The 15,033-nt window shown below is 48.6% G+C and overlaps 2 protein-coding genes across 5 annotated transcripts in view; both read left to right on the top strand.

The window, feature by feature from the left end:
- Window positions 1–9,208, top strand: part of SEC24C (SEC24 homolog C, COPII coat complex component) — a 31,775-nt gene extending 22,567 nt beyond the window's left edge. For 3 of the 4 annotated variants that reach the window (XM_057531231.1, XM_057531230.1, XM_057531232.1), the window contains 18 exons: window positions 25–93; window positions 1,395–1,506; window positions 1,736–1,863; window positions 3,049–3,187; window positions 3,392–3,507; window positions 3,687–3,811; window positions 3,973–4,164; window positions 4,370–4,463; window positions 4,679–4,795; window positions 5,148–5,318; window positions 5,811–5,907; window positions 5,997–6,142; window positions 6,368–6,506; window positions 6,648–6,766; window positions 6,864–7,043; window positions 7,305–7,496; window positions 7,728–7,817; window positions 7,962–9,208. In XM_057531231.1, the coding sequence (XP_057387214.1) occupies window positions 25–93; window positions 1,395–1,506; window positions 1,736–1,863; window positions 3,049–3,187; window positions 3,392–3,507; window positions 3,687–3,811; window positions 3,973–4,164; window positions 4,370–4,463; window positions 4,679–4,795; window positions 5,148–5,318; window positions 5,811–5,907; window positions 5,997–6,142; window positions 6,368–6,506; window positions 6,648–6,766; window positions 6,864–7,043; window positions 7,305–7,496; window positions 7,728–7,817; window positions 7,962–8,102 (2,367 nt within the window). In that variant the 3' untranslated portion in view covers window positions 8,103–9,208. The remainder of the gene's footprint in view (window positions 1–24; window positions 94–1,394; window positions 1,507–1,735; window positions 1,864–3,048; window positions 3,188–3,391; window positions 3,508–3,686; window positions 3,812–3,972; window positions 4,165–4,369; window positions 4,464–4,678; window positions 4,796–5,147; window positions 5,319–5,810; window positions 5,908–5,996; window positions 6,143–6,367; window positions 6,507–6,647; window positions 6,767–6,863; window positions 7,044–7,304; window positions 7,497–7,727; window positions 7,818–7,961) is intronic. The other variant, XM_007166594.3, reaches the window with a different exon arrangement.
- A 129-nt stretch (window positions 9,209–9,337) lies between these two features.
- FUT11 (fucosyltransferase 11) lies at window positions 9,338–14,918 on the top strand. Its single transcript, XM_057531235.1, has 3 exons — window positions 9,338–10,113; window positions 10,517–11,142; window positions 12,560–14,918. Exons 1-3 carry the CDS (start codon window positions 9,406–9,408, stop codon window positions 12,705–12,707), a joined length of 1,482 nt encoding a protein of 493 aa, XP_057387218.1. The 5' UTR covers window positions 9,338–9,405; the 3' UTR covers window positions 12,708–14,918.
- The last annotated feature ends 115 nt before the right edge of the window (window positions 14,919–15,033 follow it).

Raw genomic sequence — 15,033 nt, 5'->3', positions numbered from 1 at the left:
CCTTTATTATTAAAACACTAAAAGCAACTCAATGAGCTGCCTCCTCAGCAGAAAACCAGGCACAGAATAGACCCTGATGCCATTCCTAGTCCAGTAAGTGCAGGGGGTGGGTGTGTGTGTGTCATCCCTGTGTTAATGTCACCCATGCATGCCTGTGACCTCATCTTCACCTCATCCACCATGTCCATCCCTCCGCATCCTCTTCCCTTAGTCCTTCTAGACCCTTGCTTTTACAAGCTAGAAGGATGTGCATGCCTCGAGTCACCATATAATGAAGAAGTAGCAAGCTGTTAGCAGTGCCTTTAAGTATGGGATGGTAGAAGGTCAGGATCGAAGGGCGGGGTCAGATGGCGTGTTGGTTTTAGTCCTGCTGGCTCCTCCAGGAGCCTGCATGTGACATAGGATGGAACAGGACAAAACTGAACAGTAGATCCTTCCCTTTTGGGTTTGATTTGTCTACTGCTTGTTGTAGAGAAACATGTGGGTAGGTAGCTACTAATGTACAAATTTGGGAAACTGTCAATTCTTACAGGGAGGGGACAGCTGGTTTGGGAAAGTGTGGGCCACTTTCTCATCGGGAGAGTCTGTTTGACTCTGATATACTTCTAAGCTTCAACTCTTTCTGCTATGGGATACAGTCTTATTCTCCCTTTACTTTTTCTGGTTTTACCAAACCCATCTTGAAGTAACTGACCAAAGGTTATCAGCCTGCATGAAGGTCTGATCACCAGCTTTGCAAAATCTTTTTTTTTTCCTTTGCTGGGTCTGTCAAAATGTGGGGGACTGAGGATTGGGCTATAATATCCTCTTCTCCCATATTTACACACTGAGGCGTACCTGAAAATAAGGCAGCATCTGCTTCCTCACCTTACCTGATCATTTCCTGCTATGTAATCCTCTCCTCACCCTGTCCCTTCTACTTTCATTGAGTGTAAAGTCATTCCAGGTAGATTTCATTTTTACATGGTTACTGTTGTCTGTTCTCCTGCTCTGATTCAGAATGTGTCTTGGGAAGAGAAGGGGAGGCGGAGGCTTGATGGGGGAGGGAAGTGGAATCTGACCATGTTTGAAGGCTTGTGATAAGAGCTGGAGCTTTCCTGGAGTAGGTATTATAACAGGGTGATCACCATTTATTGGGGATCAGGGCGATTCATAAAGAAGCCCTTTCTCAATGTTGCCTGTCCAGCATGTTGCTGCTGACTGTGGAGTGGAAGATTGGTATTACAGCATTTTATATGATCTCCTAAAGGAGAGCAGGCCTGGTGCATGAGGCGTGTTCCTTGGCAAATTATTAGTTTCCGTGCTGCAGCTCCAGTGTTTCTTTCTCCTAGCTCTCTGCGACCCGCTACTCCCTTTTCATCTGTCACTTCATTCATTTCACCTCTTCCCTACAGATTCAGGTTATTGAGGATGACAGGAACAACCGGGGTTCAGAGCCATTTGTTACTGGAGTACGGGGCCAGGTGCCACCCTTAGTCACCACCAACTTCCTCGTGAAAGACCAAGGTGAGAAGGGCATTAATTACTCCCTGCGGGGACTTTTTCTCCAGCATTATCAGCTTATGGATGGGGCTTTGTCAGTCTTTAATCAGAGACCAGTCCCTTATTGGTCTCTAGGGGGAAAAAGCCACCGTCAGCTTTAGCATTTGTTGGGATGATGGGGTGGATTGGCAATGAAGAGCCAGTGTCTGGAGTGATTCTGTGATCTGACTCAGCTTTTCTACTTCCTCTTCAGGGAATGCAAGTCCCCGATATATCCGATGCACATCCTATAATATCCCTTGCACATCTGACATGGCTAAGCAGGCTCAGGTGCCCCTGGCAGCTGTCATCAAGCCGCTGGCAAGGCTGCCCCCAGAGGAGGTGAGTCAGGGAAGGGACTAGAGTATAACGAAAGGGAGGAAGGGAGGGGGAGTGGGGAGTGGGACTTCTTCCTAGATGTGATTCTGGCAGTCACAATGGAAGAAGTCTTGGTTGGGCGGGAGGGGCGAATATCTTCAATAGCTTTCTGTCACAGGGCCCATGCCTGAAGGGGGTGGTAGGGATGAGAGTAAAAGCCCAAGAAATTGCTGGATGGGAGCAGAGTCCACAGGGGAAACACATTATGGAAAGAGTCAAGGCCAACTTGTAGGGGAGAAGACAGCTGGTTGCAGGAGCCTCTCATAGCATGGTCATCTCCAGATGATTAGAAGCACATCATTCTGTTTTTTTCTTGTATGCTGTCCTGTCATCCCAGGTAGGTCGAGATGTTAGGACAGCATATTAAGGAGAAAGGTAGATTAAGATCCAGTAGTCCTTCTCTTACCTGGTTTGGGCCATGATCTGTCACTCCAATACCTGGAATCAGCATTGAAAGAGAGAGAGCTTGGCAGCTGCTCTGCCAGGCCTTGGTAGGATACCCTCATGATCATGCCTAGCTTAATGAACTTGGGGTGGATTTCTCTGTAACTGGATACTCATGGCTCACTTTACATCCTGCTTCTCTGTTTTGTTCTGTGTTTTTCTCTTTCTCTTTTCCTGGGTCTCAGTGGGGATGGTTGGACACTTGGCTGCTGGTCTCTTATCTGTAGGGTGACATCTGCCTGGGCATCAGTAGGCTCACAGAAATCCAGGGATTGGGGAGGACAAATGTCGTAGATACTTCGTTGGGAAATGAGGTAGGAGTCAAGATCCCTAGAGCAGGAGTGAAGGGCATTGAAGATTGGGCCAGAAATGAGAATCCTGGGTAATCTCTGGTTTTCTCCTCATACATCCATGTCAGCCCCTGGCTTGTTTGGGCCAGTTCCACAGTTGCTCTTCTCTTTCCAGAAGAAGTGAAATTCTAGAGATGAGGAGTAAGGAGAGGGGACTATAGAATTTAGACTCTTAGGGACATTCCTTAGGGACATTTGACATTTGTCCTCATTCCCCTTCTCTCTGCTCCCTCCCCAGGCAAACTATCTGAGCCATGTCCTTCTCCCTCCAGGTTGTTCCTCCTCATCTGTTGCCACATATAGCTCCCTGCTGTAGCTTCCCTCTATGTCTGAGCCCCTCCCCTTTGCTCTTTAGGCTTCACCGTATGTCGTCGACCACGGGGAATCTGGCCCTTTGCGCTGCAATCGCTGCAAAGCATACATGTGCCCTTTCATGCAGTTCGTTGAGGGAGGGAGGCGCTTCCAGTGCTGCTTTTGCAGCTGTATCAACGATGGTATGTTCACAGAGGCTGGGGTTGGGGGGATCTGGATTGCATCTTCATTGTTCTCTTTCTAGTTAGATAGATGAGGGTCCGTTGGTTCAGGAGTTGGGGAAATAAGGCGCCTGTGGGGATGTGGGGCAATGGAGTGAGCTCAGCCAGGACCCAACTAAGATTGAGCGTGGACCTTTGAGTAACACTCTGCCCTACTCCCCACAGTTCCCCCCCAGTATTTTCAACATCTGGATCATACCGGCAAACGTGTGGATGCTTATGACCGTCCTGAGCTGTCCCTGGGTTCTTATGAATTCTTGGCCACTGTAGATTACTGCAAGGTGAGGGAAGGTAGTGTGGGAAGCAGCAGTGGGTGGACAATGAGACAGCTGAGACTTGCTGTGGTCATTTCCCTCACCCCGTCATTGTCCCCTCTGGTGTTGACTTCTCTCTAGTCAACTGACCTGCTTACTAATACCCCTCTCCCCACCCCCGCTGCCAACATTTCCTTCCTTTGCAGAACAATAAGTTCCCCAGCCCTCCTGCCTTCATCTTCATGATTGACGTCTCCTACAATGCCATCAGGAGTGGTCTTGTTAGGCTCCTCTGTGAGGAGCTCAAGTCACTGTTAGACTTCCTGCCTAGGTGAGAGTTAGGGGCCGAGGTGCTTCCTTTGGATAATGATGCCTGAGGAGGGGGCTTAGGGGTGGGTGGCTGGGTTAACTCAGCACATCATGGATCCTGATGTCATGAAGTTGGGTGGTGGAGAAGGTGGCAACCGTGGGTAACAATGTCACCTTCTACAGGGAGGGCGGGGCAGAAGAGTCAGCAGTCCGCGTTGGCTTTGTCACCTATAATAAGGTGCTCCACTTCTACAATGTGAAGAGCTCATTGGCCCAGCCACAGATGATGGTTGTATCTGACGTGGGTGACATGTTTGTGCCACTGCTGGATGGCTTCCTGGTCAATGTCAATGAGTCTCAAGCAGTCATCACCAGGTAGGAGTTAGATTGTGGGGGTAAAGCAGGGGTGGGGTGGGTACAACCACAGAAAGCCAGAGAGTTGAGCAGAGGGTTCAGCGGATGGACAGAGGCTGTGCCTCAGGAGTTCTCAGAGTCTGGGGGCCAGATGACTCTTCAGGGAATTGAGGGATTTGAAATGTGGATAGCAATTTTGATTGCCTCCTATCACCTATCTCTTCAGCTTATTGGATCAGATTCCAGAAATGTTTGCAGACACAAGGGAGACAGAGACAGTATTTGCCCCAGTTATCCAGGCTGGGATGGAGGCTCTGAAGGTAAGGCTCGAGTCCCTGGCAACCACCTCTGCAACACTGTCTTCTGACCATCTTACCCCCTAGGATACAACCCCTGTTTCTTCAGTGATTGATGGCTGTGCAGTGAGTCAGCCTGTCTGACATAGTTGGCACTGAGTAAATGACGAGGGAAGGGATGAATGAATAATGGATGAATAAAGGAAAGAATAGACAAGTAGATCTCTCTTCTTTTCTAGGCTGCTGAGTGTGCAGGGAAGCTCTTTCTGTTCCACACCTCCCTGCCCATTGCAGAGGCCCCAGGGAAACTGAAGAACAGAGACGACAGGAAGTTGATCAACACAGACAAGGAGAAGGTATGGGATTGGGAGCTGCGGGGAGGACTTTCTATTACAGAGGAACATGCTGTCTCTTCACAATGCAGTACTCTTTAACTTTCTTGAGGGGGACTGGGACTGGATCCTTTGCCCTTTCACATGTCACATCCGTGACTGCCAACCTTCTCCACTGCTCCCACACCTCTACCCCATCCCAAAGCCCTTGGTAGAGTTTTTTTTTTAATTTTTTTTAAGAGACTGTTCTGTTACTATTGCAAACTGAGAGGTAGATCTGAAGTCTTACATGTCCTTGAATATCCCACATTACATACACAGTTCTCAAACAGGGTGGAACTGAGATCTTTGAACATTTTTTGCTATTCTTCCCCAGACTCTGTTCCAGCCTCAGACAGGTGCCTATCAGACCCTGGCCAAAGAGTGTGTGGCCCAAGGCTGCTGCGTAGACCTCTTCCTCTTCCCTAACCAGTATGTGGATGTGGCCACGCTCTCTGTTGTACCCCAGCTCACTGGTGGCTCTGTCTATAAATACGCTTGCTTTCAGGTACGGCATGGGACTCTGGGTGGCAGGGGGAAGCAGGACTGGGAATGCCTGCCTGCATGTGGAGTGGCCCCTTAGCTGCTGACTCATTAATAGGAATAGCGTTGGAGAAGACTGCACAGTGTAAAGAAGAGAGTGTGGCAGTCAGGAGCACGGGGCTTGGAATCAGTCCCGGGTTGATATTCTGGCCCTACCACTTACCAGCTATGTGACCTAGGATAAATTGCTTAATTATGCTCTCCTTCGTTTCTTCATCTATAAGATGGGATTTTTATAGTTATTAATTAGGATTTGTCATCAGGATTAAGTAATTATATGTAAGGCACTTAATGTGATACCTGGCATGTAATATGTAATAAGTGCTTAAAAGCTGTCATTATCATCATCATTACTATTATCTTCATTATGAATTCTGCAGGCTTGTAGAGTGGAGGGGGTGCAGGGAGATTGTTTATATGTAGTCAGTGATGTGACTCTGGGCCTGGGGGGATGCAGGTGGAAAATGACCAGGAGCGGTTCCTGAGTGACCTGCGTCGGGATGTACAGAAGGTCGTTGGCTTTGATGCTGTGATGCGGGTCCGGACAAGCACTGGTCAGTCCTAGTTGGAGAAGAGCAGGTGGCGGGGCTCAGTCTGGAGGGAGGCACCTGTCATACCTTTAGCCCTGTCCATGTGGCCTCAGGTATCCGTGCTGTAGATTTCTTTGGGGCTTTCTACATGAGCAACACAACAGATGTGGAGCTGGCTGGGCTGGATGGGGACAAGACGGTGACTGTGGAGTTCAAGCATGACGATCGGCTCAATGAAGAGAGTGGAGCCCTCCTGCAGGTAGGGGGCAGGAGGCAGGGGTTGGGGAAGAAGTGTCCGCGGTCATTTCACTGGCTATAAATAGGCTGTAGGGAAGGGGGTGAGGGGTGGGTAGAGAAGACTAGAAGAGGCTGGAGAAGGGATAGCTCATGTCTGTCTTCTAGTTTAATAATATAGCAAAGAGGCAGTTTTCCGAGGGCTTTGCTGAGGGAGGGGTGTGAATTCCCCCTTTCTCCCTTCCCCTAGTGTGCCCTGCTCTACACCAGCTGTGCAGGGCAGCGACGGCTCCGCATCCACAACCTCGCCCTCAACTGCTGCACTCAGCTGGCTGATCTGTATCGAAACTGTGAGACTGACACGCTCATCAACTACATGGCCAAGTTTGGTGAGGGCAGAGGCAGGACAGGGTGGGATTGGGGCTAAGAGAAAGGTCCAGAATGGTCAGCGATTCAGCATTCCTGAGTGGGTGTGACGGTGGGAAGGCACATGTGATAGAGTGGCTGTGCTGTCTCCCTTTCCCATCCAGCATACCGGGGGGTCCTGAACAGCCCTGTGAAGACTGTTCGTGACACTCTCATCACTCAGTGTGCCCAGATCCTGGCCTGTTACAGAAAGAACTGTGCCAGCCCCTCCTCTGCAGGACAGGTAGGGCAAGCTTATTGGTGGAGGAGTTGTTGGGATACATTTTTGCATTGGGAGGGATTTCTCATGATCATTGACTTTGTTTTGATAACCCCCTTAGTTGATCCTTCCTGAGTGCATGAAGCTACTCCCAGTTTACCTGAACTGTGTATTGAAGAGTGATGTCCTGCAGCCTGGAGCTGAAGTCACAACTGATGACCGGGCCTATGTCCGACAGCTGGTTACCTCCATGGATGTGGCTGAGACCAATGTCTTCTTCTATCCTCGGCTCCTACCGTTGGTGCGACTGAGTGCTGGAGTGTGAGACATTGTAGTGAGAAAGGGATATCATAGGAGGAGGAAGGGAAGGATTAATATTATCTGTGTTTGACACTCATGAATTTTTTACCTGTCTTATCTGCTGTAGTATTTTCATACTGAGAGTTACTCAGGTGCTTAGCTTTCTGAAATTTCGTGTGTATGGGGGTGGAGGATGGGGGTGCGGGTGGGCAAACGAGTCTTATGGTCTTTGGTAACCTTTTGCCCCCTTCCTTTTGTCTAGACAAAGTCTCCCATTGAGAATACCACTGAACCACCAGCAGTTCGAGCATCTGACGAGCGTCTAAGCAACGGGGATATATATTTGCTGGAGAATGGGCTCAACCTGTTCCTCTGGGTGGGAGCAAGTGTCCAGCAGGGTGTTGTCCAGAGCCTCTTCGGTGTCTCCTCCTTCAGTCAGATCACCAGTGGCTTGGTGAGGGCAGGGAGTCAAGGAGAATGTGGGTGTGGAAGTAGACTCTGTGATACGAGTTAGGAGCCAAGAAAAGTGTGCTCATTCCCTTAAATAGCAGGGTACACTTAGGGAGGGTGCTGTCGTTCTTCACAGGCCTCCATATTTCAGATAATGCATAAATCTGTGCTGCGCCATCTTCACTTCTGGATTCAGCATACCTTACCGTAAGGATAAATAAATTTTGTGTTCCAGAGTGTTCTGCCAGTTCTGGATAATCTGCTGTCCAAGAAGGTGCGAGGCCTCATTGACAGTTTGAGGGCACAGAGATCACGGTACATGAAGGTAACACTGATCTGAACCTGGATTTCTTACCTTGTCAAGTCCTCCCTGGGAAGGGGGATGGGGAGTAAGTGACTAGGTATTGGGATTTCAGGGCATGTTTAATTCCCTTTAGCCCTGCCTCATGACCCTGTGTTCTGGCCGTAGCTTATTGTGGTGAAACAAGAGGACAAGCTGGAGACACTGTTCAAACACTTCCTGGTGGAAGACAAGAGCCTGAGTGGCGGAGCATCCTATGTGGACTTTCTCTGTCATATGCACAAGGAGATTCGGCAGCTACTGAGCTAGAGCATGTGGGTAAACAATATAGGGTCCAGGCCAGCTTCCAGAAAATACCCCAGGACAGCAGAGAAATTGGGACAGTTCCATACATTGTAAGTCATATAAGCTGACCTCAGTCTCTTTGGGGGGAGGGGGAGGTATAAGGAGACACCTTCTTTCTGGGCTCAAGTATCCTACCACTCTGTCATGTCCTGCTGTTGGAAGGTGCCCCTATCCCCTCACTTTACCCTCATTTTCCTGCTAATCCTGTCGTAATGAATGTAGTTTCTCAGTTCACTGTATATGATTTGGTGATGGGGGATTTGGAGCCAGACCCTGATTAATATTATGTGTCCCTTTGGACCAGCCTCCAAGAAGAGAAGGGCAGGCAGGAAGGAGTGAGGATCCCAGGGTTATTACAGGGGGAGGGGCTGCTAATTCAGCTCATTGTCATCAACAACTTCCTATATTAGGGATAAACATACATACAGGTGCACAAGAGCTGGGGTATAGACCATAGATGGTAGAGAGAAAAGTGGTCAGTCTTCTTGGGCCTGGAAGTCAACAGCCAACTCAGAGTGACTGAGGGTGGTTGATTAGCTTTCTTGCTCTGCTTCCACTGATCTTTCTCTCTCCTGAAATGACTGGTGATCACTTGGTGAAGAGGCACGTAATCAGAAATGAATGAGCGTGAGAACAGAGTTGCAAAGTATATTAAGACCTGGTAGTGGTATCAGCCTCCTTTCCAGCTGGAGAGGCCCCAACACTGGATGGTTCTGTAGGGAGCCTGGTCATCAACTTGCAATACCTCACAGAGCCAGCCCACATCCCACTCTGAGCTCCCGCTGGAAGCACTGCTCTCCAAGCTGGAGGTTGTTGGGGAGAGAGGCAGAGGTGGCTAGTCTCTCCTGCTAGGACACCACTCAGGCTTTCGTACTGACAGAGTGGCTGACAGTTATCTTCCAACCCCACCTGGCTGGGGCAGGACAAGGGCTAGGCTTGATGGTGGCCAGGCTTGCCTGCTCCCAGCCCGGGACGCCCCTGCTCTGGACCTCTCATTTCTCTTCGTTGGTTTATTTTTCAATGCATCTTTAATTTGTAAAGAAATAAAATAAATTAAGATGTAACCAGCAGCCTCAGTTTTATCTGCGACGTATCACTTTCCTTCCAGTACTTCCTGCCAGGATTAGCGGCTCCCGCGAAGTGGCCGGCTGAGGTGGCCACTGAACTGCGCATGCGCCATGTGCCCCTGTGGCGTAGGACCTCGTCCCGTCGCGACTCACCGCAAGGCGGGGACTGTTGTTGAGGGGCTTCGGCCGTCAGAGTAGACATGGGGGCCGGCCGCACGGGGGCTGTGCTTGCCGCCCTGGGAGTGCTTAGTGTCTGTGCGGCCAGCAGCTCAAGGCCCGTGGCGGAGGGGGAGACCGGCGGGGAGGTGGAGTGGGCGGAGCCGTGGGACGGCGCAGTTTTCCGGCCTCCCTCCGCGCTGGGCGCAGTGGGGGTGGCGCGCGGTCCGGGGACCCCGCGGCCGGGGAGGGGGGAGGCGGTGGACCTGCCAGTGCTGCTATGGTGGAGCCCAGGGCTGTTTCCTCACTTCCCGGGCGACTCGGAGCGCATCGAGTGCGCGCGCGGCGCGTGCGTGGCGTCCCGGGACAGACGGGTGCGGGGAGACTCGCGGACGCGCGCGCTGCTCTTCTACGGCACCGACTTCCGCGCGGCCGAAGCGCCGCTGCCGCGCTTGGCGCACCAGAGCTGGGCGCTACTGCACGAGGAGTCGCCTCTCAACAACTTCTTGCTGAGCCACAGTCCGGGCATCCGCCTCTTCAATCTTACCGCCACCTTCAGCCGTCACTCGGACTACCCGCTGCCGCTGCAGTGGCTGCCTGGGACCGCCTATCTGCGCCGCGCGGCGCCTCCGCTACCGGAACGCGCGGACTGGCGCCGCCGGGGCTACGCGCCGCTGCTCTATCTGCAGTCCCACTGCGACGTGCCTGCGGACCGAGACCGCTACGTGCGCGAGCTCATGCGCTACATCCCGGTGGGTGAGGGCGGGGCGGGAAGGGGAGGGTGGCGCGCCGGGCTGAGGCCGCGGCCCCTGGTGGCCAGGCCGACGTGCCATACCTTCTTCTTCTTCTTTTTTTTTTTTTTTTAACATTTTTATTGGAGTATAGTTGCTTTACAATGGTGTGTTAGTTTCTGCTTTATAACAAAGTGAATCAGTTATACACATGTATCCCCGTATCTCTTCCCTCTTGCGTCTCCCTCCCTCCCTCCCTATCCCACCCTCCCTATCCCACCCTTATAGCTGGTCACAAAGCACCGAGCTGATCTCCCTGTGCTATGCGACTGCTTCCCACTAGCTATTTTACACTTGGTAGTGTATATATGTCCATATATACACTACCCATACCCTCTTGACGGCCGTGCTGTACCCCACTCAGGTGGACTCATATGGGAAATGCCTGAAGAATCGGGAGCTGCCCACGCCGCGGCTACAGGACACAGCCACAGCCACCACTGAGGATCCAGAACTCTTGGCCTTCTTGTCCCGCTATAAGTTTCATTTGGCCCTCGAAAATGCCATCTGTGACGACTACATGACGGAAAAACTGTGGCGCCCCATGCACCTCGGTGCTGTGCCTGTGTATCGCGGCTCTCCTTCTGTGAGGGACTGGGTGCCCAACAATCACTCCATCATCCTCATTGACGACTTTGAGTCGCCGCAGAAGCTGGCAGAGTTTATTGACTTTCTGGACAAAAATGATGAGGAATATATGAAATACCTGGCATACAAGCAACCTGGGGGCATCACCAACCAGTTCCTTCTGGATAGTCTGAAGCAGCGGGAGTGGGGAGTGAATGATCCTTTACTGCCTAACTACCTTAACGGCTTCGAGTGTTTCGTCTGTGACCACGAACTGGCTCGGCTGGATGCCGAGAAGGCCCATGCAGCCTCTCCTGGGGACATCCCTGTCCCTGAGCCTCATATTGCCCAGCCCTCACACATGGACTGCCCAGTGCCCACACCTGGCTTTGGCAGTGTGGAAGAGATTCCTGAGAATGACAGGTAAGGGTAGCTGGGGTCCCCTGTGGCTGTCAAATCAAATGATTTATTGACTTGCTTCCTGCAGGCAATAAATTAGCACTAGGTGCTGAGGGGATGTTGTGTAAGGAACTTATGATGTGGGATCACTCTGCCTTTAAGGTATCAAGAGTCTAGTTGTGGGGATAAGACAAACTGTGAAAGCTCAGTAAAAGATGTGAGATATCATTCAGGGCAACAACATACGAAAATCAGCTTTTGTAAACAATGTTTGCAGTAGTGGTTCAAAAAAAGCTTCAACTAGAGCAGAGGGCCCGTTCAGGGAAGCAATGGGGGAGAGACAAAGCTGGGCCACGTTGTACATATTCTGAATACTAGGCTCTGGAGCTGGACTGTCCTGAAAATCAACTCAGCTATTTATTGAGCACCTTCAGCATGGTGGGGCTGGGGATGAGAAATACAGAAGTGAGTATTCTGAGGGAGGTTTGTCTGCAACAATCGGGATTTATACCTGTTAACCTGGTGTAACTATTAACAGCACCTCCTTTCACTCTTAAAATTACCCTGATTTGGATGATAAATTATATGTTTGTCCTAGACAGAGTAGAAGGGATGCTTTCAAAGGATGATTAACAATGGTGGGCAGTGTGGATTGGAAGGGAAGTGGGGGCTGCTGCAGTAGGTGGTAGAAGGTGGTGACATTGGGAAACAAGGTCAGCATGGGAGGTGGGGTGGGGAAATGTTGAAGCCATTTGCAGCAAACCACACCTGTTGGGGGAGGGGTGATAAAAGATTATTAGCCTTGAGAAAGAGAGGCTGCTAGAATGTCCTGCAGAGATCACCTTGGACAGTGGATGGCAGCAGAGGGCTGGCACAGTTTGGTCCTGGGAGTGGAGATAATTTGTATCCAGTAATTTACATCAAGTAATTTGTATCTAGTTTGTGCTGAACATAATATTATGATTTATCAGAGGAAAAGTGTAACACATTAAAAAAAGAGAAACATTCAGGTTGTGTCTCATCAAGATACTGGATACTATTGCAGTTTCATTTTGGTTATTGAAATAGGTGTAACATAAAAGGTAACCATCTAAATATGACCCCCTTGCTTTTCTTAGGGAGATTACTGTGTCCATAGTTTGGCCCCTGTCCTGCCTGCCTCTTAATTCCCCCCACATTTGGGGACGAAGAGCAGGCAAGTCAGGAAATTTAACTCATTGGGGGAGGGGGGGATGTTGTGTGATAAATTTCTGTTTGTGGCTTACTGCCTGTCACTTGGACTAGTACTGGGTTTACTTCACATTTCCTTCCCTCAAAGCAGATCCCTCATCCTAGCCAGAAACCACTGTATCTGCTTAAGATTTCTTTGGCCATTCAGAGAAAGGGAGGACTCATAGCTGTGCTGAGGTTCCATAATCCAACTCCCATTTTGATGTTTCAGCTGGAAGGAGATGTGGCTGCAAGATTATTGGCAAGGCCTGGACCAGGGGGAAGCTCTCACTGCCATGATCCACAACAATGAGACACTGCAGAGGAAATTTTGGGACTACCTAACTGAGATCTTCATGAAAAGGAACCAAAATCTCTAATTACTCTTGCAAGAGTCCTTAACTTGATAGAGCTAAGGAGATGGAAGTCCTTATTCTACCATGGGACATGAAGGGTATCTGCTATGCAAGTTCTTAATGAACACTGTCTTACCATGAATTCAAAGAATAAGTTATATCTACTGATATTTTATCCTAAAGATGTGTAGCCAGGGTCTCAGTCTATGGTAATAGGGCCTCTCCTCAAGGAGAGATGGAGGCATCCAGTTCTTGGTTTAGTGGGAACCAGAAGCCTGAAACACCCATTTGATTAAAGGTGCTGATCAACAGAAATTTTAAAGAACTGCTTATTTCTCTAGCCATATCATCCTCTCAGTCATGATTGGGACAACACGTTAGTACTTGGCTGTGAATGAGGTAAGATGGGCCAGGTTTAGCGTCTTTAGAAAACTACTGTGCTATTCCTCAAACCACTCATTATTCAGTACCTTTCCCAATCTCTTTTCCTCATCTCTTGCTTTATAAACTGTTATGTTGGTGGTGAAGCAAAACTCCTGGTGGGTTGTATTCTGGCTCTCTGGAGTTGTATTTTTTATATCATTTACTTTGCTTTTCATGTCAACCTTTTCATTTTGAATGGCTTTTTCTTTCCTGGTTTTCCACAATTTCTGTTGGAGACGGAGTAGCCTTGCCACTATTCCCACATTCGTTTTCCCCAGCATTAAACTGCCTGTAGATTTGACAGCTTTTCTTACTGCTGGTTTGCTTCTTATCTAGGGCATATCTGAAATTCCTTCTCAACTCGTGAGTAGAAAGATTCAGTGGCTAATAAATGTCATGCCAATTTAATGAATTGTCCTGCTCTATTTTAGATTAGAGATGGAGACTCAGGCTGGAAATGACAGCAGAAAAAGCTATAATGATTTTGAAATGTTGAAATAGGCCAATGTGAATCTAAGTGCAGATTTTTATAAGTCCTTGATCTCTTCTGTCTGCCTAATGAACTCTTCTATTATTTTTATATGCTACAAAAGTCCATTTTCCCCCAAAACTCATGAAATTATGGCAGAAAAAAAAAACAGCCCAGCAATATAGCTCTAGTAAGTCTCTCATATTCTGTGGCACTTTTCACTTTAAGTGGGATAAATATTCCAACTTCATTCATTCTATTACTGTTACAATGCATAACTTTATAGTACTTACTGAGACTACATTTTGAGGGAGCCCACCCACCTAAGCTCAAGGGCATGAGAAGCGAAGCAAGACATTTAAGCCATCGCAAGTGGCTGGCTAAATAAAAAGTTGTTAGTCAGATTTAGGGAGGTAGCCAGACCCTTCTCTTGCTGTGGTTTAAACATACAGCTTAATGGACAGGGAGACCATTTGCTTTTTCTGGGGCAGTGGAACAAGAAAGAATACCTTGGATCTTAGAACTACCCTGGTTGTAATATTGTATTAATGAGTTATCACTAGAGAAGTTCCATAGCTTATCAATATGTCTGGTTTAACTTAGTGTGTGTGTATGTATGTATATATACACACATTAATTTACAAACATATATATATATATATAGTTGTAAAGACTGAAGAGGAAGATGATGCTTATGACTTCAGTACAGACTATGTATAATAGAATCTTGTCCTTCTATAAGATTTTGTTGGTTTTTAATATTTTGAGCAGACTGCTAAGCTGTTCTGTGTGTGATATACCAGCTTGTTTTTTTTTAAATTAATTTTATTTTTTTTAATTTTTGGCTGTGTTGGGTCTTCGTTGCTGTGTGCGGGCTTTCTCTAGTTGCAGCGAGTGGGGGCTACTCTTCGTTGTGATGAGTGGGCTTCTCATTGCGGTGGCTTCTTATTGCGGTGCCTTCTCTTGTTGCGGAGCATGCGCTCAGCTTCAGTAGTTGTAGTTGTGGCACGGGGGCTCTAGAGCGCAGGCTCAGTAGTTGTGGCGCAGGGGCTTAGCTGCTCCGCGGCATGTGGGATCTTCCTGGGACCAGGGCTCGAACCCGTGTCCCCTGCATTGGCAGGCAGATTCTTAACCACTGTGCCACCAGAGAAGCCCACCAGCTTGTTTTTAAATTTAAGAAATCCAAAGCTAACATCAAGTGTTTATTTAAAAAAATAATGGCACCTGCTTGGAATGGGGTGAAGATTTACAGAGAATTTACAATTTTTGGCTGACATGAAACTATATAATATACTGCAAAATGGAAATTCTGTAACAGACCTCACAATAAACATTTATATATATGGGGTGCTCATATATTGTATATATGAGATGCTTCAACAACTAGGGTCCTAAAGATGTGGCCAAGCAAAGCTATAATTTAGGCTGGGTTTCACTGCCAGGGTGGTTCTTTTTTCT

This window comes from Balaenoptera acutorostrata, chromosome 16, assembly GCF_949987535.1.
Source record: "Balaenoptera acutorostrata chromosome 16, mBalAcu1.1, whole genome shotgun sequence".
In the NCBI taxonomy this organism is placed as follows: domain Eukaryota; kingdom Metazoa; phylum Chordata; class Mammalia; order Artiodactyla; family Balaenopteridae; genus Balaenoptera; species Balaenoptera acutorostrata.
The sequence above is the reverse complement of the archived record's forward strand: the minus strand, read 5'-3'. Positions and strand labels throughout refer to the sequence as shown.